Genomic DNA, 26,318 nt, shown 5'->3' on the forward strand with positions numbered 1-26,318 from the left:
CCTGTCTTTTTTCCTTTTCTCCTTTTGTACTTCCTTTTTCTCTTAAATTCTTCATACAACAATAATGATTCGTAATATAATGCATCAAAGCAAGTGAGCCGTTGGAGAGCCGGCTCTCTTTAATGAGTTAAGCCGAAAAAAACGGTTCTCTAAAGAGAGACAGACTTCCTTTCACTACATCAAACTGTTTGCTTCGTTTGCAACGAAAAAAATGATACCGAGATAGAGGCTTCCGCGGCGAACTTGTTTCACTTGATTTGATTGATTTGCCGTTTGGTGATAGTCGGTGTATACCGGATGGTACCCATCATTGACAAATTTGCGTTTTTCCGTACAGATTTTTTTGTACGTCGTACGCGTCTTAGAACACATAATAAACGTACTTTGTACGGCAAAAACGTACAGGTTGACAGGTATTTAAAAATAACATTTGTCACTGGTTCAGCATTTTAAAATTTCACGAATATTTCCGTCTTTGACACGATCATTGTCACTTCTCCACTTTTGCTTCCCTTTATCCCTAACTTTCTTGAAACCCATTATTATGGGCAGAAAAAGGAAATAAAACCGACAAATGCACAATATAATGAGACGAGGTCCCTCTCAAAAAGCGCCCATTAACTGAACAAGTAGAAGAGATCCAGCAGGGCATCATTTCAGATTCAGATTCAGATCTACTTTATTGAAATGTCGATACATCTGACCCGCACAGTTTCCTTGAATGTACAGATATAAATAAAATGTTGTATTGAGTTGGAGTATTGAGTACTAATAATATACTAAATAATTATGGCTATGTATAGTATTTTACAGTAGCGCAAATAGTGCAAGAGGAGCAGCTAACCAGATGTGCAAAATGGGCAGTCAGGTAAACAAGTCAGGTAAACAGTAACAATAACACTGTAACAATAACGCTGTAAGTACAATAGTGCAGAGAAACAGATGTGCAAGGAGTGGCTAGCTATAAAGAACTGCCAGTAGTGCAAAAAGTCAAACAAAACCAACAGATGTACAGATTAGCAGCAGTTTAGATTTACTATGTGTTTGATTGACCATTTAAGAGTCTAATGGCCAGGGGGACAAGACTATTGTGTAATTAACCTGCTATTTTTTTCTTCCTAGCATTATTTTGCTCAGGAAAAGGCTTGCGACCTGCTTTTGGGTCCGCGATTCTCCAGTTGAGAATGGCTTTGACATTGCACATTGACATTATCCCAAATACAGTATACCGTTGCAAGCTGTGTTGGGTGAGTAACTAAAAATCAGTAATTTGAATAGTAATTCAGTCCCCCCCCTGACTAAAAAGTAACGCGTTATTCTGAAAGTAACTATCTAGTTACAGATTACCGTATATACTCGCATAGAAGCACACCCCCGTAAACAGGGTTGGGTAAGGTTACTTTAACGGGATTACTTTCAATGACCTTTGGATGACTCCAATACCAAATATGCTAATAAAAGACAAAATAAACTAAATATGAATAAAATGATGACTCACAACACGTGGTAAGCTTTCTCTCCTGGCTTTGATCTCTTTGATCTCCGGCAAAACGAACATAAAATGCGACAGAAACCAAATGAAAATAAATCCAAACAGCTTGCCAACATCATTTTTGCCGTTCCATGTATTCCGTTACTCCCCAAGCCTGCACAAAATTTACTCATTTTATTCATATTTAGTTCCTTTTGTCTTTTATTAGCATATTTGGTATTGGAATAATCCAAAAGTAATTGAAAGTAATCAAGTTAAAGTAACCTTACCCAACCCTGCCCGTAAATATGATTAAAAAAGTCACGTGAGAAAAGAAAGAGATGAAAACAAGCATACCAATCTTTGGAAGCAGTGAAGCCTTCAAAATTCTTGTCTTGTGCAATGAAAGATTGCATCAAACACTTCACCGAAAAAACCCATATCCATTTTGTCTCTGGGTTTCAAACCACTTCAAGATCTCCTTCTCAATTTCTGAGGAGTGTCATTTTTTTTTCTTTCTCCAGATAAGTTGTATTGCAACATGCTTGTGACGCCTTAGTCCCAACACTGGTCGTAACACGCTAAAGGTCATGCAGTTGCATTCATGTTTTAACTAAGCTGCCATTGACGCCTATAGACGTCAAAGTCCCATTTTACTAGGCCGCCTTTGGCGGTTAAAGACATCAAAGACCCATTTTACCTAGGCTGCCATTGTCAGCTATAGACGTCAAAGAACCATGTCACCCAAGTCAAACTGTATGGCCATCGATAGCTGTAGATGTCAAAGATCCATTTTAGAAAGTCTGGAATTGAATGAGGTAACATACCTACAGTTTTATTATGCAACAGATTGTGTTTGTTCTACTGTATAAGCAGAATTGGGTAGGGTTATTTTAACTTGATTACTTTCAATTACTTTTGGATTACTCCAATACCAAATATGCTAATAAAAGACAAAAGAAACTAAATATGAATAAAATTTGTGCAGGCTTGGGGAGTAATGGAACACTTGGAACAGCAAAAAAACTTAGTATTTATTTTCATTTTGTTTCCGTCGCATTTTATGTTCGTTTTGCCGGAGATCAAAGAGTTCAAAGCCAGGAGAGAAAGCTTACCACGTATTGTGAGTCATCATTTTATTTATATTTAGTTTCTTTTGTCTTTTATTAGCATATTTGGTATGGGAGTAATCCAAAAGTAATTGAAAGTAATCCAGTTCAAGTAACCCCACCCAACCCTGTGTATAAGGCTTGTAATGTTAGTTCACCACTTTGAACCGTATCTATTTTGTAGTAAATGTCAGTTGGATTTATGTAAATGAGATTCGGTGATATGTTCTGACAACTTTTGTTCGTGTTTCCTCGAATAAAAACATGTTTAGTTCAAGTGTATTTACGCCTTTGTCGTGTCATTGATCTCAAGGTCAGATTTTGGGTTTAGGGATTTCCACTATTTCAAGCTACACACTTCATAAGTTTAAACTATAGTCAGAAGGAGAGAAGACAGAAATGAATTTTGAACTTGTAAGGAGAACAGGAAGGGAAACATTCAGATAAGAAAGGACAACCTGTTCTAGAGGCCTTCCCCTTCCTAGGTTCGAAAAGCAGATCCGCCATAATGTGTGTGGTAATCAACCAATAGCGTCATGATCGGATGTCATAGTCAAAACAACGAACAACAGCGTGCAAAATAAGAGTCAAAATACCTAGCTGGTTTCATATGAAAGCCGCTTTGCAGGTGTTCAATATTAAAAACCCTTGAAGGATTGTATACATTTGACTATAAAGGATTTTATACGATTGACTCATATTGCAATGAAGATTTTCACTGAGTAGGGTTTAGTTCAATGACAGGTCAGGCTGTTCCAAATGCAGAATATTTTGTCTAGTTCTGTTGATAACAGGACTCTGATGGAGGACGGCAGGCGTTGTTTTGAGAAACGCTCGGCGTTGTTTTGAGTAACCCAGACATCGGGATGCTCTTCTACGAGATGGTGAAGCCCAGGGGGCTTCCTTGGCGCGCCCATGGGAGGAGTCGGCACGCCATTATGCGGGGAGGACATGGCCAATAGGAGAAAGCTAAAGGACTTGAGAAAACGGTTTCCCAGAGACTCCAACGTCACTAATTCGGCCGTTTTCGATGGAGTACACTTAGTCAAATTGTTAATGAAATAAAATCTGCCCCCGTGTGGAAATGTCAGCTTCTTGTTCATCTTTTCCCTCGAGAAACGAGCGTGCATAAATTGTTGGGTGAACGTAGGTTGTGGTTGGTTAATGGAGTCAGATAACTAATTCGAACAATTTGGTAAACGCTACATTTCGATATTTAATTCCCAACATTTGCAATGGTTTTAGTGTCTCCAAATGGCCACTTTTATGTTTACTATTATGTGTACAGTGTACAGTAATGCTAATTGTGATTCACCCTGGTCAATCCTGGAAGGGGGATTACCACATGTGAGGTCCTTTCTCAAGGTTTCTCTTTTCTCCTCACACTGAGGTTTTTGAGTTTTTCCTTGCCCGCATGCTGGTTTAAGATCAGGTAATTGTGTAATTTTGTAACTGTAATCCTGTGCAGTCCTTTGAGACATTTTTGTGATTAAGGGCTATATAAATAAATTTGACTTGACTTGACTTGACTTTTGCAAATGCCTAGACATACCATTAGAAAAATATATAAAATACACTGTTTAGTTTTTCAGTTGTGATCAAATTTGACCTGGGTCGCTTACAAGAGAAATTGAAGTATTTTTTAACCGAAATCCGACTATGTTAGCCTAATTTGCCAAGAGACAATGGCTGTTTTAAAAAAATAAAATATTAAGAGGCACTGCCAGACAAAAAAATCCTGACTAAAAAAAGCGAACAGGAAACGAACACTGTGACAAGGTGAAGCAACTGGAAACAGATTTAACGGCACAGCGGCTCTTTTTCACGAGACCCAGCAAATAAAATGAAAATGCTACAAAGGCGAGCTACGAGGCCACATTACCGAGCACTGCTAAACCTTGCAAACAACTGAATTTATTACTGTTCAAAGATTTTTTTTTCAGCCTACCAAATCTAGCCCCCAAAAAGTTGGACACCCCTGGTTTTAAAGCAACCTCCACGCAAATTTTTATCAAGTTAAATATTATTCAGGGTTCATTGGTGTTGCAGGGTCAGTGCACCCTTTAAGCAATATTGACCGAACAGCTGTTTGACATTCGTATAAAGACAGAGGGGTGAACAAGTTATAGAGACAGACTCAATTTGCCAAAATGAAGCACTCTCCTTGGAATTTAGTTCTAATGTGCTGTGCACTAGTATGCGTTTCAGCAATCAGAAGAGAATATTTCCTCCAGATCGAGGAAATTCATTGGAACTACGCACCAAGTGGAATGAATCTCATACAGAACAAGACCATCTATGAAGATGAGTAAGTCTTTCTTTTTCCATGCTGTGTTTGTAACTGAGGTGCTGCTGGCTAGATTTGTAATCTCTTTGGTACATACAGTGACTAGCAAAAGTATTGGACCCCCAATATTGCCACATTTCATCATTAAGTTAAAAAAATGAAAATATTTTCGAAGAATCACATACCTGTCGCGCTCCAGGGCTCCATGCCCTTACAAACGTCGTATTTTCCCTTACAAAATACAAAATAATCTTACTCCATATTTTTTTTCAAACGTGTTTATTTATGTAGTTTAACATGTTATATTGTACATGTGTTTCGTTATATCATATATACTGTTAATTAACATTTTGTTGTGAGATCCTGAGTTGCTCGACATGAATGAGGTTTATTATAAAAAAGTTTAAAAATGAAGTAGCTTGGACGTTCACTGTAGAAGGAAAAAATACATGCAATTATGAATATTTAGAATAATACATTTTCTTATTCAAATTATGAATTCATTTTCTGCATTAAATTATTGTTGGTAATATACTGATTAAAGGGATAACCACAAACCTGTCTTTTTTCTTTTTCTCCTTTTATACTACATTTTTTTCTTAACTTCTTTATACAACATCATAATTCGCAGGGTTGGGTAGGGTTACCTTAACTGGATTACTTTCAATTACTTTTGGATTACTCCAATACCAAATATGCTAATAAAAGACAAAATAAACTAAATATGAATAAAATGATGACTCACAACACGTGGTAAGCTTTCTCTCCTGGCTTTGATTTATTTGATCTCAGGCAAAACGAACATAAAATGCGACAGAAACAAAATGAAAAGAAATCCAAACAGCTTGCCAACATCATTTTTGCCGTTCCATGTATTCTGTTACTCCCCAAGCCTGCACAAAATGGAGTCATTTTATTCATATTTAGTTTCTTTTGTCTTTTATTAGCATATTTGGTATTGGAGTAATCCAAAAGTAATTGAAAGTAATCCAGTTAAAGTAACCCTACCCAACCCTGATCATTCGTAATATAATGCATCAAAGCAAGTGAGCCATTTAAGAGCTGGCTGTCTTTAATGAGTTGAGCCGAAAAAGCCGGTTCTCTAAAAAGAGACGGACTTGCTTTCACTACACAAATACCACGGAATGATGCATGATGGGAAATCCCCAGCAATACCGAGAGAGAGGCTACCGTGGCGAACTCGTTTGACTTGATTGATTTGCCGTTTTGTGATAGTCGGTGTATACTGGATGGTACCCATCATTGGTTTTTCCGTACAGATTTCCTTGTACGTGGTACACGTCTTAAAACGCATAATAAACGTACTTTGTACGGCAAAAACGTACAGCTTGACAGATATGGAATCAACATGTGAGACACAATCGTGAAGTGGGACCAAATTATTCAAACCCTTTATATTACATTACAACAAAAAAACTGAACAAGTAGGTGCTGCAAAAATATGGGACCTTTATTCCAGATATTCCCCGATGACTTCTGAAGATCCAATGTTGACCCAAATGACTAACATAGACAACCAGAGTGTACCTTTGTGTCATTAGGTCTCAGTTTAAATACACCTAAACAGGCAGCATTACGAAGCATAATATCAGCATTATGAAGACCAAACTACACACCAGGCAGGTCTGGGATAAAATTGTGGAAAAGTTCAAAGCATGAATCGGACACAGCTTGATTTTGTAACATTTACACATCTCCTGGAAGACTCTGCAAGCAATCATTTCGAAATGAGAGAGATGATGAAACCACTGTACACCTGCCAAGACGTTGCTGTCCCTCTGAAAATGAGATGACTAGATAACTAATCAGAGAAGCAATCAAGAGGACCCATTATCATATTTGCTAACCTGCCTGGTAAGAAGAAAATACTTTTCTGAAAGAATACCATAAAAAGCCCAGTTGGGCGTCTGGAAGAAGCCACATGGGTGACAAAAATTACATGTGGAACAAGGTGCTCTGATCATATGAGACCAGAATTGAAATTGAAGCCTGAAACATGGAAATATATCAAAAAATATATTTTTTTTGGGGGGGGGTGCAATACTTTTGCAAGTTACTGTAACTGTGGACTTGAAGTCATAGACATTTAAATAATAATAATAATAATAATAATTTCCTTGTATTGTCATTCTGTGTAACAATGTACACAGAACGAAATGTCGATTGCACCTGACCCGTTGTAGCGAGCCGATGCAGCCGCAGCCAACAGAGGGCGCCGCCGACCACTTTTTAAGTCTTAGGAATGACTCGGCCGGGGCGCGAACCACCGACCTCCCAGTAGTACTGGTTTACAGTATATAACTGACCTTTCTGTGCAATTTTAATCGATCCTGGAGACCTATCCAATTTTCGTCATTTATGGATAAAATATACATGAAATCTACACGTTATATTTTCGTATTGTTTTTTTGATAGGATAAGTGTCATTCAAATTGTTTTGAAATGCTCACAATTAAAGAAAAATAATCCCTGTTTTAGTATATAATTTTGTAGTATTACTGTAGTTGTATTTTTGTTAAACTTTTTTGGGTGGACCCAAATGCAGCGAAGCCGGAACAGAGGTATTGGTACTCAAAAAAGGGCTGGTATTGAATTTTAGGAAAACAGGAACAAAGTAGGAAACAATCAAGGGGTCAAAAAACAAATTGAACCTGACAATATTCAAACTAAAAACAAAGACCAAACCGCAAATGGAAAAGGGACCCACCTCTCTCTCCCTCTCTTCTCTCTCTCTCTCTCTCTCTCTCTCTCTCTCTCTCTCTCTCTCTCTCTCTCTCTCTCTCTCTCTCTCTCTCTCTCTCTCTCTCTCTCTCTCTCTCTCTTCCTCGCTCTCCCACTTTCGCTCTTTCACTCTCTCCATCTCTCTCTTTTTCGCTATATCTTTTTCTCTCTCCCTCACTCTCTCCCTTTTCTTTTTCTCCCTCTCTCTTTCTTTCTTTCATTCACTTTAATCTTCCTTTTTTTCTACCACATGGCCGCCAAGCTAAAACGAGTTTGACACCACTATATTTACTATATTTTCAATACTGTTCAACAGGAACAAAGTAACAAACAAAAACGGGGTCACAAAACAAAAATGTCCAAACAAAATCAAAGCTGACAATATCCAAACTAGAAACAAAGACTGAAATGGAAAAGCAATGAACAAAGTAACAAACAAGTGTGCACTCAACTTTCAACAACATGTCCTAACAAAAAACCTGAAATAAACAAACCAACCTGGCAGGTGGTAACACAATTGACTCGGACCCTGTGCACTGTCCAAGCAGTCATTATAAAGGCCTTGGAGATTTAGAGACAGGTGTGTGGAGATTGGGCTCCTTTGGTCGGCGCCCCCTGGGGGAAGGTGGCATGCAGGATCCTAATAGTGTTTGTAGTATTGTTGGTTTTTATAGTATTTCCATAGTAGTATTTTTGTAGCACAGAGACCCTTTGCTACTTTGCCATTTGGTTATTGCTGATTCACTCCTCTGTGCATCTTTAAATAAATTGATTTTGGAGACGGGAGCAAGATACCGGACAGGACGAGAGAGGTGGGATCGATACTGGGTACTGGAGGATCGATACCGGGTACTGGAGACTGGCGCAAGATACCAGGCAGGACGGGAACGATTCCGGATACTGGAGCAAGATACTGGACTAGACGAGACAGATGCGATCGATACCGGATCCTGGAGACTGGAGCAAGATACCGGACAGGAGGAGACAGGCGGGGTCGATACCGGAATATGGGGGACTGGAGCAATTGTAGAAAGCACTCTTAGGGCACTGAATCAAAACAACCTCGGTGCACGGTTACAGGTGCAGGTTACAGGTCCATAAGACATGGAATGGATGACCTGGAGCTACAACTCTTGGTAAACCGCTACATTCGTGATGGTCATCCATTCAAGGACGCCTGATGTTAGCGCGCAGCTAGCAGGCCGCTCTCTGCTAAAAGGAGAAGCCCTCCAATTATGTCTTACTTTTAATGACAATGAAACCATTCATTCAACTGTTATTTTGTATTGTGTGTTATTATCTGTAGATCTATAGTTGTTATTTTACAGTGGTATACTCTCAGTCGGTAAGGACGTCATCTCGAGTTAAGGTTGACCGTTGGGGCTTTTATGAAGGGTGCTACGCTACTTTGCAGATTCGTACTTTTCGCAGGTGGTTCTGGTCCCCATTAACTCCCAAAAGTGAAGGGATCTCTGTGTTTCATACCGGTGTCTCGTGCAGTGTAGCAATTTCTGCGTACTTCACGATAGTGCGTTTACATAGGGTTAGTGGTTAGGGTTTTGGGGTTGATTAGGATTAGGGTTAGCACGATTTATTAGTGGGATACATCCTAACCAATGTTCCCTCTAAGCTGCGCGCATGCGCAATCGCGCACTGCCCGCACATTCTCTGCGCACAAGAAAATCTATCCAGCGCAGTTTTTCGAGAACCGGCTTCTTCGGCTCGGCTCACTAAAAGAAACCGGCTCCTTCGGGTCCTAAACGGCTCTTCAGGTCGTTTTTGCTTCTTTCATCCCTATATGACCAAATATTATGTAAAAGTATGCACAAAATGATTTAAAGGAAGGGGGAATGGAACAAAAAAGAAAAAAATACCAAAATGAAAAAGTAGTGAAAAGCTGAGAAAAAAAAGAAACAAAAGGAAGAGAAAAAAGAAGGAAAAAAGTCAGAAAAAAAGCCAGAAAAAAAGAAAAGATAGAAACAAAGGAAAAAAAGTAAATAGAGAACAAAAAGAAAAAAGTAACAGCTAGGAAAAAATAAACACAATGAGATTTTTTTTAAAGGAATTAAAAAAAAGAAAAAACAGGGGAAAAAGAAGAAAAAGTTTGTGTGGCATTCAAATAATTTCCAATTATACCAAGTCAATCTTGTTGCCGACATTGTACTTCCACTAAAAAATGTGATTAAATACAGTTGTGTATCGTGCAACCGACTAATTTTTTTGCATTGCCGGAAACTCAGCAAAATATAACTTGATGTCAAGTTTTGGACATTTTTGATAATGACTTAGCTGCCTCACTTGGGATTACTGTTGCTCACTGTTGTTTCAAGCGTTGCTCACCGACTTTGTGTGAAAGCTCAGACCCGTAAGTAAAATTAGAGGGAACATTGATCCTAACTGCATTAAAAACATTCCTAATTATACTGCAGAAATGATTCATTGCAGGACATGCATAACAAATAGCACGGTCCTCGATCGTTCTTTGCAGAGAAGCCGCGGTCTTTCTCAAAAAAGGCCCCCAGCGCATCGGGTCCGTCTACAAAAAAGCAGTTTATAAGCAATACAGTGATGCAACGTACAAAACGGAGGTTATGAAACCAGACTGGTTGGGCTATCTGGGACCCCTTCTGATGGCCGAAGAGGGAGACACTTTGATTGTTCACCTGAGAAACACGGCGTCCAGACCATACAGCCTTCATCCCCATGGACTGAACTACACCAAAGGAAATGAAGGTGGGAGAACATTGTTAAGGTGCACGGGTGATATTTTTCGGTGGTTTTGTTTACTCCTCAGGGGCAATTTACCCAGACGGTACTCCGCCTGAGATGAAAAGAGATGATTCAGTGGCTCCTGGGACATCAGTAACTTATGAGTGGGGCCTACCTCATTCCCACAGCCCGAAACCAACCGAGAGCAACTGCCTAACCAGATTCTATCACTCCCATGTCTCAACGCCCAAAGATATCAACTCTGGATTGATTGGACCGCTCATTGTCTGTAAAACAGGTCAGTGGCTAATACAATAGAATAGAATATACCTTTATTGTAATTGTTACAACATGGGATATATTGTGACAAAGAAGTTGGACGTGGCACTCCAGGTCCACATTTTACAGTGAGGATATAAGGAAAACAAAGAGATAAAGGAACAAAGAAGATGTTTGTACTGTCCTTGTTGTATAGGCTTTGTTTTCCTGTATGAGGGGGTGAGGGACAGACAGAGATGGGCGGATCCAACTAGATGTTTGATCTTACGGTACACACGGTCCAGTGTTTTTTTCCCTAATTGCTCAGTCCACGTATTGAATGGATTTGGGAAGTACAGTCCATAAACATGCCCGATTAAAGTCGCCGGCGACGATAAAAGCTCCGTTGGGGGGTGCAAGCTGCTGTTTATTGATAGCAGCGGGCGGGATATTTAGCGCTATGCTAACGTTAGCATCCGGTGGAACGTTAGCATCTGGTGGAACGTAAACAGCAAGCACAATGATCGCATTTACTGATGTGTTTGGAGTAGAGGTCGACCAATGATCAGACGGGCTGATTGACGAATATCGGTATCGGCATTTTTATTTATTCGACGGGCCGATTAATAAGTCTCAGATGCAGCCAACATCCTCCTCCCATTCTCTTCTCTCATCACTACCCAATCCACCTGTTCCGATGTGGATAAGAAACCAGGGGCTTAGCCACTGAAGCAAAAACAATACTGTTAAAGAAACAGCTCAGCTAACTCATCCCTACTGTTGGGAATTAAATATCCAAATGTGCCGTTTACCAAAGTGTTCGAATTAGTTATCTGACTCCATTACACAACACAACCTACATCCACCCAACAATTTATGCGCGCTCGTTTCTTGATGGAAAAGATGAACAGGAAAGCCGAAGTTTCCACACGGGGGCAGATTTAATTTCATTATCAATTTAACTAAGTGTACTCCATCAAAAACGGCCGAATTGGGGTCGTTGGAGTCTATGGGAAGCCCTCTTCTGACGTCCTTTAGCTCTCCTCTCATTGGCCATCTTCTCCCCACACAATGGCGCGCCGACTCCTCCCATGGGCGCGCCAATGAAGCCGCCTGGGCTTCACCATCTCGGAGAAGAGCGCTGCGATGTCTGGAACACTCAGAACGACACAGAGCGTTTCTACGTCATCAGGGCCTTGTTCTCAAAACAATGCCTGCCGTCCTCCGTCTGGATGTGCCGATTATCTTATCAGCAGTACGTCCCGTTCTGTAAACAACATCTTCCACCACTCATGCCTTCCCTGAACTTTCACTGCTCATTGAATAAAGGCACAGTCTGTGAATAACTACAGCAATAAACTCAATAAATGTAACTTGTATTCAACTATATAAAATCCTTTATAGTCAAATGTATAAAATCCTTCACTGCATTCCTGGGTCCGCAATAAAAAAGCTGTTTTCCTTTTAAGAAATAGCGTAAAAAGTGTAGTCAACTTGTTTAAGAGGGTCACCTTAAGGTGGAGACTGATATATTAGCTCTTAGCAAAACATTAGTTCCTCAATCAAGCATGTGTGTTTGTAATTGTGAGAGAGCAGAAAAAGAACCCTTAAGTGCATGGCTCAGTGATTAGCTTGTACCATAACAGTAGTTCATTATTTTTGCACTAAAACAGGAGTGCCCACACTATTTAATTCACCACCTGCATTGAAAATTCTGTGCACTTTTGGTTTTAGGTTATATAAGTCATGTTGGTTGTATTGTATTTATTTATCGTAAAAAAAAAAACTGTTTAAGTTTTTATGTACCCTCATATGAGTTGCTGCTAATTATGGCCACCATTGTTATGCAATTGTGGTCAGCGATGAAACGTATCTATTGAATATAGTAACTCATTTTCATTGTTGTCTGAATATTAGGCGCACCTGATTATAAGGAGGATGTTCAAATTTCCATTTGGATTTTTGGGTGCGGCTTGTACTCCAGAAAATACGGTCGGTTATCATTCTCACAGAAGATAGCTAAGGACATGTGACAAGATGATGGAGCATAACAAAGGCCAGAATCTTACAATGTAAATATATTTATGGTCACATGTCCCCATTGGGGCTGGATAGAAAGGCTCCTGCTCAGACAAGGTCGAAAAAATCCAGGTTCAAGTCGGAGGCAGGCGGGAAACAGGATCTAAAGCTGTAGAGGAAGGAAAGCACAAAAGTCTCTGAAAGGATAGTGGGATTGTGGACACATTCTAAAGGATGGGCAGGGCACCTGTATGATGCAGCAGGGGTAAACCAGTGAAAGCTGTCGGGCCCTGCTGTTGAACAGAAGAGTGTGTTGTGTCACCCTGACCCGAGTGACATGGCCGCTTTCTTGTGTCCCGTTTCATCTGGAGGGACGAAAGCATGACCAACTTAGGTGCCGAGGTGCCTAACTTGTTTGGGTGTTTGGGCAATTGGGTTGGCCATGGTCCAAAAATGTTTGTTTGTGGGTTTTTTTGTGTTATTTTTCCTTTTATTTTCTTTGTTATTGTATGTGTTTGTCTTTCTGTCGGTCACCCCTCTTGAGGGATATAACCAAGGTAGATAGATAGAGTTTATCGGTTATTAGATGTTGGGCAAAATACAAAACATGAATAGAAAAGGGACTACATCATTGTAATAGAAGTGTCTTTCTGTCGTGCAGGGACCCTGGACATACATTGCGGCAGTTCAACCGAAAACCTGTACGTGCTGATGTTCTTTGTGACGGATGAAAACTTCAGCTGGTATCTTGATGACAACATCAGAACACACATAACACATCCTACCCCGGGCCTGAAAGAAGATGAAGATTTTATTGAGAGTAATAAAATGCATGGTGAGGAATGGAGGTCCATTTCCTGGTCCCATCAACTTGATGTAGATGTTGTCAAATTGTACTGATTGGGTTGCAGGTATAAATGGATTTTTGTATGGCAACCTACCTGGACTGAGTATGTGTCAAGGAAACAAGATTAACTGGCATTTGATTGGCTTAGGCGGCGAGGTAAGTCAACAACTCTAAGATCTGTATGTTTTGACTAAGTAAGTTCTTGTATTTGTTGATCGGATTCAATATAGGCCTGGGCGATATAACGATGACTATAATTATCGTCATATAATTGATTTTTTGGTTCATACCTAAGACTTACAACATTGGTACCCATTGGATTATTGTGGAACATGTCTGGGGCGGCAGTAGCTCAGGAGGTAGAGCGCTCGTCTTGGGATCAAGAGATCGCAGTTCGAATCCCGGCTCCTCCGTGTTACATGTCGAAGTGTCCTTGGGTAAGACACTGAACCCCTATTGCCCCCAATAAGCAATAAATGCAGATCATTTCATTTTCATTTGTCTGCATGACTGTGGGGAGGAACACTACACGTTCTGTTACCACTTAAAAGAAAGGGTCTTTTGAATCCCTTTAAGCATGGCCAAACGCAGACAAAGCAGAGAATATATGAGATATGGATTTTATTAATTTGATGACTAAGCCACAGAATATTAATATTTGACGTTGTTTTGCTGGTGATTTTATTTGGTTTTATCAAAATTGTGAACATATTCTTGTCATGATTGCCGATTGAGCGCAACTGTGGTGGCTTAATTGGCGCCAATAGCCCGGACAGCTGATTGGCTGTCACTCTCTTTTTAAACCCCCGGCTTCCAAGACGAAGCCGTCAGATCGTTACGCGAACTGTTGCCTTCAGTTCAGTAAGCCTTTTCGTCCGACTCCGTTCCTGTCCTGCTTTTTCTGCCTGATCTTTGTTGACAACCTGTTTCCGGACCTTACAACCACTCGCTCTGCCTGACTGTTACCTGACCTGTTTTGCCCCGTTACCTGCCTGCCTCCTGCTACCGAGCTCGCCTACAAATTCGACACCGCCTTTGATCTCCAGCCCCGGCCAACGACTTGCTATTCCCGCCTGTCTCCGATCCTCCTCGCTTGACACGGAAGTGCCACTTCCGCGTTCCCGCCACCTGCTACCAGTGTTCGTCGATCCGCGGATCATGGAAGCAAGCCTTTCTCTCCCTCTTTTATTAATAAAAACTGAGAAAACGAGCGCTATTGGGTCCGGTCTCCGTTCCTGGTCTGGGACAATTCTCTCTTGTTTACTCTGCTCAATCGGTTCTGGAGGATGTGGACCCTTTCCGTCAAGTCAAGTCATTTTTATTTGTATAGCCCTTAATCACAAAGAGTCTCAAATGGCTGCACAGGTTATTACACAGACTATTTTTTCAGACTATTATTACACCATCCCCTCATCTGGAAACAACATGAGGGCAAGGAAAAACTCAAAAACCTGAACATGAGGAAAATGAAGAAACCTTGAGAAGGGACCGCACATGTGGCATCCCCCTTTCAGGATTACCAGACAGCAAAGGATGTTGCAATCACAAATAATACAGAGATATTGTCCACGAAAAGTATAGGTTATTCATATGTTATAGAGTAGAAATGCGTTTTAAGCTTAGATTTAAACATTTCCCCTGAGGTTGCAGATCGAATCTCAGGGGGAAGAGCATTCCACAGCACCGGGGCCCGGATGGAGAACGCTCTCGAACCTGCGGATGTCTTCTTGGCTCTTGGGATTATAATACTAAGAGAACCTTGAAATCACATCTTAGGCTAACCGGGAGCCAATGCAGGTTAGCCAAAATCGGCATGATGTGATCGGACTTTTTTGACCTAGTAAAAAGCCTCGCTGCAGCATTTTGCACCAGCTGAAGACTCTTGATTAAGGACTTCGGGAGACCGGAGAGTAGTGCAATACAGTAATCGAGACGGGGGCAACAAACGTGTAAATTAGCATCACCGCATCCAACTGAGACAGTATAGGACGAATTTTAGCAATGTTGCGAAGATGGAAGAAGCGGTTCTAGTAATTTTCTTCACATGTGTTTGAAAGGACAGATCGGGGTCAAATATGACACCTAAATTTTTAACTGAGTCACTCTGTGTGATTTGAAGTGAAGTGGGGACACTGGTTCTTCTGATAGTTCCTCCCATCTTTACCTGTTAATCTTCTCTCCTTCACAGGTGGACATGCATTCCATTCATTTCCACGGGCAGATTCTGACTACTGACAATCACCACACTGACACGGTCAGTCTTTTCCCGGGTTCGAGCACCACGGCTGCCATGGTGGCCGACAACCCTGGACACTGGTTGCTGACGTGCACTGTGAATGACCATCTGATGGGTAAACTGTTTTTCTTGTCTTTTTATGATACAATTTGCATAAAAGACTTAATGTTGTCACACTTAGTGATTCGCAGAGGTTGGTAGAGTAGCCCACATTTGAACTCAAGTCGAAGTGTTGTTACTTTAGAATAATATGACTCAAACAGAAGCAAAATGTAGTCATCCAAATAATTACTTAGGTAAAAAAGTGTTTTTTTGGAAAACTACTCAAGTACTGAGTTACTGTTGCAACTTGTTGTTTATTGATTTTTTTAAATAACCATTCGAGCAGATCATCAAATTATCAAGTCAATCCAATCAATAATAGCATACCTGTCAACCTGTACGTTTTTGCCATACAAAGTATGTTTATTATGCATTTTAAGACGTGTACGATGTACAAGAAAATCTGTACGGAAAAACACAAATTTGTCAATGATGGGTACCATCCGGTATACACCGATGATCACGAAACGGTAAAAACGAGTTCGAGTTGTGTAGTAAAAGGAAGTCTATCTCTTTTTAGAGAACCGGCCTTTTCGGCTCATCTCATTATAGAGAGCCGGCTCTCAAACGGCTCACTTGCTTTGATGCATTATATTAGGAATTATGATGTTGTATAAAGAAGTTAAGAGAAAAAGGAAGTACAAAAGGAGAAAATGAAAAAAGACAGGTTTGTGGTAATCCATTTAATCAGTATATTACCAACAATACAGAAAATGAATTCATAATTTGAATAAGAAAATGTATTATTCTGCTTAATTATACCAGCTCAGTAGCCTAGATGGTAAGGCGCCCGCTTTGAGACTGGGAGGTCGGTGATTCGCGCCCCGGCCGAGTCATTCCTAAGACTTAAAAAGTGGTCGGCGGCGCCCTCTGTTGGCTGCGGCTGCATCGGCTCGCTACAACGGGTCAGGTGCAATCGACATTTCGTTCTGTGTACATTGTTACACAGAATGACAATACAAGGAAATTATTATTATTATTATTATTATTATTATTATTATTATTATATTGGCATGTATTTTTTCCTTCATTTTTGAACTTTTTTATGATAAACCTCGTTCATGTCGAGCAACTCAGTATCTCACAACAAAATGTTAATTAACAATTTATATGATATAAAGAAACACATGTACAATATAACATGTTAAACTACATAAATAAACACGTTTGAAAAAAAATATATAGTGTAAGATAATTTTGTATTTTGTAAGGGAAAATACAACATTTTGTAAGAGCATGGAGCCATGGAGCGCGACAGGTATGATAATAGATTTAATTTAATTTGAAAATAGATTAAAATAATCAAGGTTAATCTAGGTGTTTTAATAAACAATAGAAAAATAATAGTATAAATTAATCACAAATAGCGCATTTAAAGCCCAAGTAATGTTTTGAATAGGCTCTGCAGGTCGAAAAACAAGCTAGCCCAGGGGTCGGCAACCCAAAATATTAAAATAAAAAAACATATTGGACCAAAAGAACCCAAAACAGTGGAATGTCTCAAGTTTATTAATGAAATACAGAATGTTGAATTGCGTTGATAAAATTAAAGAGATACACTTAAGAAATCCAATTTTTGCTCTCACACAAAAAGAAAGAGGAATGTGCATTCATACTCGAGTAACAGGTTCACTGTAGCCTAATGTAGCTGAGTAAGAGTACTGTTTCTTCTTCACAAATCTACTCAAATAAATATAGTAGCGATTTAAAAGTATTCCGAGAAGTAAAAAATGTCCCAAAACCTATTCAAGCAAATGTAACGGAGTAAATGTAACTCGTCATTTGTTTCAGTTACTGATTACCACCTACTCAAAAACACCTTAGTTATTTGACTGACGATTTGGATTTTAAATGCCCTTTATAGTTATTAATAGTTAGTTATTATAGGGTAGGATATCGGGATCATAATCCTATTTTATTCATGCAGTCCAAATTATTAAAATTGGATGATTTAATAAAAAATTTCACTTCACAACTGTTATTTAAGGTCAACAAAAACCTCCAAAAATTATCCATTCCTGAAAGAGGGAAATTATAACTTGAGGGGCTGTCGTAAATTCATAATCCCAAAGGTGAGAACCACCAGGAAAAGTATGTGTGTGTCTGTGTGTGGAGTCAAATTTTGCAACAATTGACGAGACGAGATCAAACGGTGTCCAAAACTATTCAAGTGTTCAAATTTAAATACAAAAAAAACATTACTGGCGAAATACAGGGATGAAGAAAATGGGATATGAGTGAGATTGGAAATACTGCGTTAAAAACTATGGTTAACTTTGTTGTTATTGTTGCTATTATTTTATTACAACTGTTATTATTAATATTCTTTTTTCTCCGTCTTTCTTTTTGATCTCTTTTTCTCCTCCTCCTTGTCTCTTTTGTTCTTTCTTTCTTTCTTTCTTTTTTCTCTCTTTTTGTCCTCCTCCTTGTGTCTTTCTTTCTTTCTTTCTTGCTTTCTTTCTTTCTTTCTTTCTTTATTTATTTTTTGCTTTCTTGCTTTCTTTCTTTTTCTCTTTTTTCCATCTCTCTTCCTTTCCTCTGCTTTTTCTTCCTTTCTTTCTTTCTATCTGACTTTCTTTCTTTCTTTCTCTTTTTTTCTTTCTTTCTATCTGACTTTCTGACTTTCTTTTTTTTCTTTCTTTCTATCTGACTTTCTTTATTTTTTTCCCTTTATTTCTGTCTTTCTTTCTGACTTTCTTTTTTTCTTTCTTTTTTCCTTCTATCTTCCTTTCCTCAGTTTTTTCTTCCTTCATTCCCGTCTTTCTGTCTTTCTGTCTTTGTCTTTCTGTCTCTTTTTTCTGTCTTTCTGTATTTCTGTCTCTTTTTTTTCTGTCTTTCTGCCTTTCTTTTTTTTCTGACTTTCTGACTTTCTTTTTTTTCTTTATTTCTATCTGACTTTCTTTCTTTTTTTCCCTTTTTCTGTCTTTCTTTCTGACTTTCTTTCTTTCTTTTTTCCTTCGATCTTCCTTTCCTCAGTTTTTTCTTCCTTCATTCCCGTCTTTCTGTCTTTCTGTCTTTGTCTTTCTGTCTCTTTTTTTCTGTCTTTCTGTCTTTCTGTCTCTTTTTTTCTGTCTTTCTGCCTTTCTTTTTTTTCTGTCTTTCTGCCTTTCTTTTTTTTCTGTCTTTCTTTCTGGCTTTCTTTTTTTTCTTTCTTTCTGTCTTTCTCTTTTTTTCTGTCTTTCTTTCTGTCTTTCTCTTTTTTTCTTTCTTTCTTTCTTTCTCTTTTTTTTCTTTCTCTCTTTCTTTCTTTCTTTCTCTCTTTCTTATTACTGTTGTTGCTATTATCATTGGTGCCGCAGTGATGTTTGGCAACTAGTGGCATTATGACGTTGAGGGATGGGTATTACGAAGATTAGTCTATAAAATATGTGATTATTGTAATTATTATCATTATTGATATCCGACCTATGTAATGAGACTTTGTTATATTAGACACAAGAGGAGAAGAGGATTTGTAAAATATATTTAATAGGGAAGATAAAGGGGAAGGGAAAATAAGCATCTGCTTCTGACTACCCCTTTTCCAACATGTTACGTAACATTATTTTGTTGTTGACTCATTGTTTTTGTCCTGTTTTTATTTTAATGTTCGAAATAAAGTTTTCATTCAATCATTCAAATAATTATAGTTGTATGATTTAGTGGCGAAAGACAAAGATTACATTGTTCTCATCTGCGGCAGAACGGAAATGAAAACTGCATTTTCAAAACCAAGTAATCGGTAACCCAGGCTCACCTGATATCAATCCCATAGAAAGGTGTTACCATTAGTTTAGGTCTCTCTATGGTAGAGGGGGAAAGGAGAGAGGGTGGGACAAAGAAAAAAAAGAGAGAGAGGGAGAGAGCATGAGAAACAAAAGAAACAAAAAGTCGTGAGAGAGGGGAAAAAGAAAGGGAGAGGAAGAAAGAAATCCAAAGAGAAATAGAAAGACAGAAGGAGAGAAAAGAGAAAAGAAAGCGCAAAGGGTAGGAAGAGAGAAAGAGAAAAGAGAGAAAATGAAAAAAAAGAAGTTAGAGCAAAAGAAGTTAAAAAGACACAGAGAGAGAAAGAGACAAAGAGCAACAAAGGAAGAGAAAAAGAGAGACACAGAAAGTGAAAGAGACAGAGACAGAGAGTGGGAGAAAAGGAGTGGAAAAGAGAGAGAGAAATAAATACAAGTAGTGTCTTTGTTCCAGGCACCTTTCTTTGGCAACATCAAGTTGACATATCTCAACCTGCAGCTTGTTTTTCTCTTGCGCTTCTCTGAGTGTTGTCTCGCGGGCCAGATTCAATCTTTAGTGGGCTTGTTCTGGCCCGTGGGCCGTCTGTTTAACACCTTTGCTCTATGGTGATGTAAGATATAACTAATAATGTTACTTGGCTACTCATTTCAGGTCAATGAGGCCCTACTGGTCACCTGACGTAACAATTGCCTTTTCTTTTTCCTTTTTTTTAGGTGGCATGCAAGCGATATTTGAAATTAGAAAGTGCTTTCCGAATGTCCACAAACCTCGTCCCTATGGTCAAACCAGAGAGTTCTTCATTGCTGCAGAAGAAGTAGTATGGGACTATGCTCCAACGATGCCGACAGCTCGGTCAGTCAAAATTCACTCAATGTACCGTATTTTCCGCACTATAAGGCGCACCGGGTTATAGGGCGCACCCCGAAAAAATAGTTTTTGGTCCTATTTTGGACATACATAAGACGCACCGGATTATAAGGCGCTACAATGGGAACGTCGACAAAACAGTCAGATGGTTCAGTCCAACTTATTACCCCCTTAACATTCCCAAAGCTTGCAAAGACGCAAATACGTGTCGAGAACACGTGCGGATGCGGCGTCCGTACGATGTCACTCAAATGCATCGTTCCATCATTCGGAAGGTTAAAGTCTTGGGATTCAAGAAATGCCAACCATTCCTTAGTTTCTATTTTCTTTTTCGCTCGCAACTTTACTGTGCATATGACAATAAACACTTGGAATTGAGTTGAATTTAAAAATAGACACTCCATTCCATCCATTATCTGCACCGCTTATCACAGAAACATCGAGTTCAGTCTGAAACAAGATACAGGGAAAATATATAGCCGGAGTAGCTCACCGAAGTCGTTGTGTTCAATAATAATGTGCAACCATGGTCCTCTTATATCCGTGAGTGTAGTAAATCAAGGAGAATAAAATATTTACAAATACAGAATAGTAAAAAATGCTTTCTCTATGCCGTCAACCCAACGTGCTATTCATATTCATCTTTTTCGGCCAATTGCGGGCTTTGTTTTGCCGCTTTAGCCTATGCCAGCCTGTAAATGATGAAAAGGATCCGCCCCCTTTACCTCCGAATAACTTTAGCCAATAGTGATCCATTCAAATGATGATTGACACATTGGTTAGCCAATGAAACGCCGGTAAATAAATCCCAGCATACACCGCGGACAACTTGGCGTTCGGGGGAAAATCTAGTAGGCGGCTGCTGCATTAGTTGCAAGACTTTGCGACTTAATATTGATCCATAAATAAGGCGCACTGTATTATAAGGCGCATGGTCAGCTTTTGAAAAAAATAAAGGCTTTTAGGTGCGCCTTATAGTGTGGAAAATACGGTAGTTGAATTATACATGTACAGTGCCTAGCTAAAGTATTGGGGCTCCTAGAACTTTTCGTCAAACTAAAAGCTGAAAATTGGGGCCTATCAGGCAGAAAATCAGCCTGCGAGAGAACTGAGAATAGGGCACAGGTTCACCTTCCGACAAGACAACAACCTTAAACATCCAGAAAAAATCTACAATGTAAAGGAGCTAGAATGGCCAAGCCAAAGTCCAGACCTCAATCCTATAGAGCAGAGGTTGAGACCTATGGCTCGCGAGCAAGATATGGCTCTTTTCATGAGTGCATATGGCTCGGAGACAAAACAGATTTTAAGAGGCCAAGACAATACTTATGCACAGAGACTTTTCTTCTATATTGGAGCAGGCGGAGAAATATGCCCCAAAATATGTAAAACAAGATGCAGAGAAGTCTTGGCATGAGAAGGAGAGCGCGTTTAATTATCTTCATCAGCGTACAAAACAGAGGTCTCATTCGTCTTCAAAGACAATTGGCTTTTTATATCCTAAGACAACATCTTATATTACTTCCGCCCGTCCCCCTCCCGATGACACATGTGTTTATCTCAAAATGCACGCTACCAGACAGAATGTTTTGTCCTCTTTTGAATTTCACAATTTCCAAGAACTGTTGGGGTCGGCTTGACCGCATGTTCCCCGCCAAGAAGAACTTGGCAAAGAAGAATGTTATTCCTTGGCAGCTCAAGGCGATTATTAATAACATTTGCTGACATTTACACTCGGGAGAAACAAGCCGGGAATTTCCCGTTTCAAACTAATGCGAATAAAAATACAATAGAATATTGTATGTGTTTGTCTTGCTGTCGGTCACCCCTCTTGAGGGATATGACCATGGTAGATAGATAGATAGAAACTAATGCGTTCTCCTTATGTCAAACTCGACTCCAATAATCCACAACTATATATATATATATATATATATATGTATAGGACACATTAACTACAGTTTACAGTCAAGGTGTCACGCCAATAGACTCCATTGTGGCAGTAAATCAATAAATATTCCTTTATATAGAATATCATTAAACAATATGTTCGTTGTTGAAGCACTTTATGATGAAAATCCACAGAACAAACTTTCACCCAAAACAAACGTTTTACCCAGAAGCTCTAACAAGGCACCTAGGGCAATTTTATTAGGTGAGCTGTAAGAATGGTGAGCTGTAACAGGGCGCAGCGCACTCCTTCTTCTTTGCCCAGCGCCTTCTGCACTGAAAGTAAATATATTGGTATCCTCATTTGCAGTATTTTGTGACATTTTCACAAAAGAGCTTTGCTCGCACCTTGTTTTGAAACCATTATTTAAGACGAAAATGGCAGTCAAAATGAGGCTAGACACTCAGGAAAGAAGGGAATTTTAAAATGTATATTTATAATGATATGAGCTTTATTCCTTTTTGATAGATTTGATCAAATAATCTAAAGTCGCACAGTGACATAAAATGTGCCGAAGAATTAGCTTTTGTCTGGAGAGCGGGTTTGGCAGTGTTGTTGAAATTTGTCTTCAAATATATGGTTTGTGTCAACGTTAAAACTAGAGATTTTTTTAAAGTAAAGAAAGAAACACACTCTGAGTCCGAGATTGATTTTGGGTAGCCCTTTCATCGGAGCTTTCCCCTAGATATGCTTCCAAGGGGGAAAAGACCCCAATCTGATAACTGCTGGCCCATTTAATCAAAACACATGTGTATAACAACACCTCTGATTGGCTTAAACAAGATGACATGAATACATGAAAAGATTCTAATTGGCTTAAACAAAATCACTTGATTGAATGGAGCGATATAATGCTGGTCACTAGATGGGGTGCAAACACAATAAATGAACAGTAAAAAAAGTTTCATAACATAAAAGAACAATGAGTTACTGTAAAATCAAGAGAGTATTTCAGGGGAGGCAAGCTTGTGACCAGACTTCCCGGCAATAAAGTGAAGGACTTCTTGATTAATAGTTAGCGGGCCCCAAGATGATACAATTGTTGTAAGAATACAAACAGCACCTGGATATAATATTTGGCTTCGTAAAGGTACTTTTGGGGATAAAATCATACAAAGACACATTCAAACTATAATCAAACTATAATTTCCCTTACAGTGTGGCTCTCTCAAAAAAAAAAACACACAATGTTTTTGCTTTCATAGCTCCTTGGCTCGAAAAGATTCCCACTCCTGCTCTGAAGTATTTGTCAAAAGATCTGAAAAATACTGTGCACAAACCATCACCATCAAACCTTAAGGAATTTGAGCTGTTTTGTGAGAAAGAATGGGCAAATGGTTCTGTTTCAAGATGTGAGAAACTTCTAGAGCGCTTCACAAAAAGACTTGTGGCTGTGATAGTAACAAAAAGAGGTTGTGCACAGTATCAACCCGTAACCATTCTTTTGCAAGGCACTGTCAGGGTTGGGTCGGGTTACTTTAACTGGATTACTTCCAGTTACTTAGTTCCTTTTGTCTTTTATTAGCATATTTGGTATTGCAGTAATCCAAAAGTAATTATAGAAAAGAATAGAATAGAATAGAATATACCTTTATTGTCATTGTTACAACATGGGATATATTGTGACAACGAAATTGGACGTGGCACTCCAGGTCCACATTTTACAGTGAGGATATAAGGAAAACAAAGAGATAAAGGAACAAAGAAGATGTTTGTACTGTCCTTGTTGTATAGGCTTTGTTTTTCTCCGGAGGGGGGTGTATGAGGGGGTGAGGGACAGACAGAGATGGGCGGATCCAACTAGATGTTTGATCTTACTGTACACACAGTACCGTGTTTTTTTCCCCCTAATTGCTCAGTCCACGTATTGAATGGATTTGGGGAGTACAGTCCATAAAGTCGCCGGCGACGATAAAAGCTCCGTTGGGGTGTGCAAGCTGCTGTTTATTGATAGCAGCGGGCAGGAGATTTAGCGCTATGCTAACGTTAGCATCCGGTGGAACGTTAGCATCTGGTGGAACGTAAACAGCAAGCACAATGACCACAGTTAGCTCTCTCGATAGATAGAAGGGTCTACACGATACTGCTAGAAACTCTATATCGAGTGAGCAGTGCAATTGAAAGTAATCAAGTTAAAGTAACCCTACCCAACCCTGGGCACTGTATGCATGCACACCCACAACATGAGCTGAACTTGAATATTTTTTTGCAGTGAGGCAGAAAGGTACGTAAGCAGAGGTCCAAATCGTATTGGAAGTCGCTACAAGAAGGTTCGCTACGTGGAATACACTGACGCCTCCTTTCTGACAAAGATGCTCCGTGGCCCAGACGAGCAACACCTTGGAATTCTGGGTAAACTCTACCGCTTTCTACGTCTAGAACGCCCACTACCTTTTTGTTTGTATGTCACATATGTCAAAGGTGTGGTCTAAGGGCTAGATGTGGCCTTCGAGAAGGTCAAGTTAACGCCCTTGAGATGATCTTGATACATGATTGTACCATACACCAGGAATCGATGCATGTTTTTTTTTCACTGTACGATAGTTTTTCTTGATGGATATTGTTGGGAATTTAATATTAAAATGTATCGTTTACCAAATTGTTCAAATTAGTTATCTGACTCCATTAATATTCACGTTTCTTGATGGAAGAATATCCGACATTTTCACACGGGGGCAGATTTAATTTCATTAACAAATTAACTAAGTGAACTCCATCGAATATAGCCGAATTAGTGTCGCTCGAGTGTCTGTCAAGCCTTTCTGAAGTCCTCTTGCTTCTTTTTCTCGGCCCATGCCTTTCCGCAAGATGGTGTGCCGACTCCTCCCATGGACGCACCAATGAAGCGATATCTGGTAAACTCAAAAACAACACCGAGCATTTCTACGTCATCAGGGCCTTGTTCTCAAAACATCGCCTGCCGTCCTCCGTCAGAGTCCTGTTATCAAAATTCCCTAGTCAAAATATTCTGCATTTAGACCAGCGTGACCTGTCATTGAACTTAAGCCTACTCAGTGAAAATCTTCATTGCACTCAATAAATGTAACTTGTATTCAATCGTATAAAATCCTTATAGTCAAATGTATAAAATCCTTCAATATGTATTTTGCACTTTTATGTATTTCAATCCAATTTTATTTAAAAAAAGGATATTTCAGTCGAGTGAATGATAGAAAAGTGCTTCATATTCATAATGGAAGTCAATCCATCCCACTTTTGCTAAAATAGATACTATAGCGGGCAGCACGGCGGCGCGGTGGTCAGCGCGTGTGCGGGACAGTTCTAAGGTCTTGGGAACCTCCTGTGTGGGTTCAAATCCAGCTATGGGACTTACTGTGCGGAGTTTGTATGTTCTCCCCGTGCTTGCGTGGGTTTCCTCCGGGCATTCCGGTTTCCTCCCACATTCCAAAGACATGCATTTCAGGTGGATTGGCCGGTCCAAATTGTCCCTAGGTGTGAATGAGCGAGGGAGTTGTCTGTGTCCTGCGATTGGCTGGCAACCAGTTCAGGGTGTCCCCTGCCCACTGCCCGATGATTGCTGGGATGGGCTCCAGCACCCCCGCGACCCTACTGAGGATAAGCGGTGCAGCTAATGAGATGAGAGATGAGATACTATAGGTAAGTGATGGTGCCCGAATAATAGGAGACAGCCTTGGTGGGGCAGCTCTTAGCATCAATCTTCTCAATAAAAAAAGGAAAATAATAAAAACAATACTCTGCAAAAATGATTATCTTAAGTAGTGAGAACATATTTTGCTTTAGTGATGTACTACTTTAGGGTCGCTAACGGCAAAGAGCACAACATTAGCAAGTAGCTTTGCTTAAGCAGCTGACATCGCAGATGCTGTAACTACAGTAGCTGTTTTAGCATTAGCAACTAGCAACAACTTCTTTCATTGGCATTTAACGTTGCTCAAACTATTGAACATTTGAAAATGAATGTATTGCTAATAAGGTATTCTCTTTCTTTAATTTTTTGAGTTATCAGTCTAAACTG

At 39.5% G+C, this 26,318-nt stretch overlaps 1 protein-coding gene across 2 annotated transcripts in view; it reads left to right on the forward strand.

Annotated features, from left to right (window-relative positions):
* Nucleotides 1-4,677: 4,677 nt before the first annotated feature.
* Nucleotides 4,678-26,318, forward strand: part of cp (ceruloplasmin) — a 48,716-nt gene continuing 27,075 nt past the window's right edge. For both annotated transcript variants that reach the window (XM_088350476.1, XM_088350477.1), the window contains exons 1-8: nt 4,678-4,888; nt 10,098-10,342; nt 10,404-10,616; nt 13,257-13,430; nt 13,507-13,598; nt 15,631-15,793; nt 20,217-20,355; nt 24,534-24,673. In XM_088350476.1, the coding sequence (XP_088206602.1) occupies nt 4,731-4,888; nt 10,098-10,342; nt 10,404-10,616; nt 13,257-13,430; nt 13,507-13,598; nt 15,631-15,793; nt 20,217-20,355; nt 24,534-24,673 (1,324 nt within the window). In that variant the 5' untranslated portion in view covers nt 4,678-4,730. The remainder of the gene's footprint in view (nt 4,889-10,097; nt 10,343-10,403; nt 10,617-13,256; nt 13,431-13,506; nt 13,599-15,630; nt 15,794-20,216; nt 20,356-24,533; nt 24,674-26,318) is intronic.

Source organism: Urocampus carinirostris, chromosome 12, assembly GCF_059441175.1.
Source record: "Urocampus carinirostris isolate Australia breed hairy pipefish chromosome 12, RoL_Ucar_1.0, whole genome shotgun sequence".
In the NCBI taxonomy this organism is placed as follows: Eukaryota; Metazoa; Chordata; class Actinopteri; order Syngnathiformes; family Syngnathidae; genus Urocampus; species Urocampus carinirostris.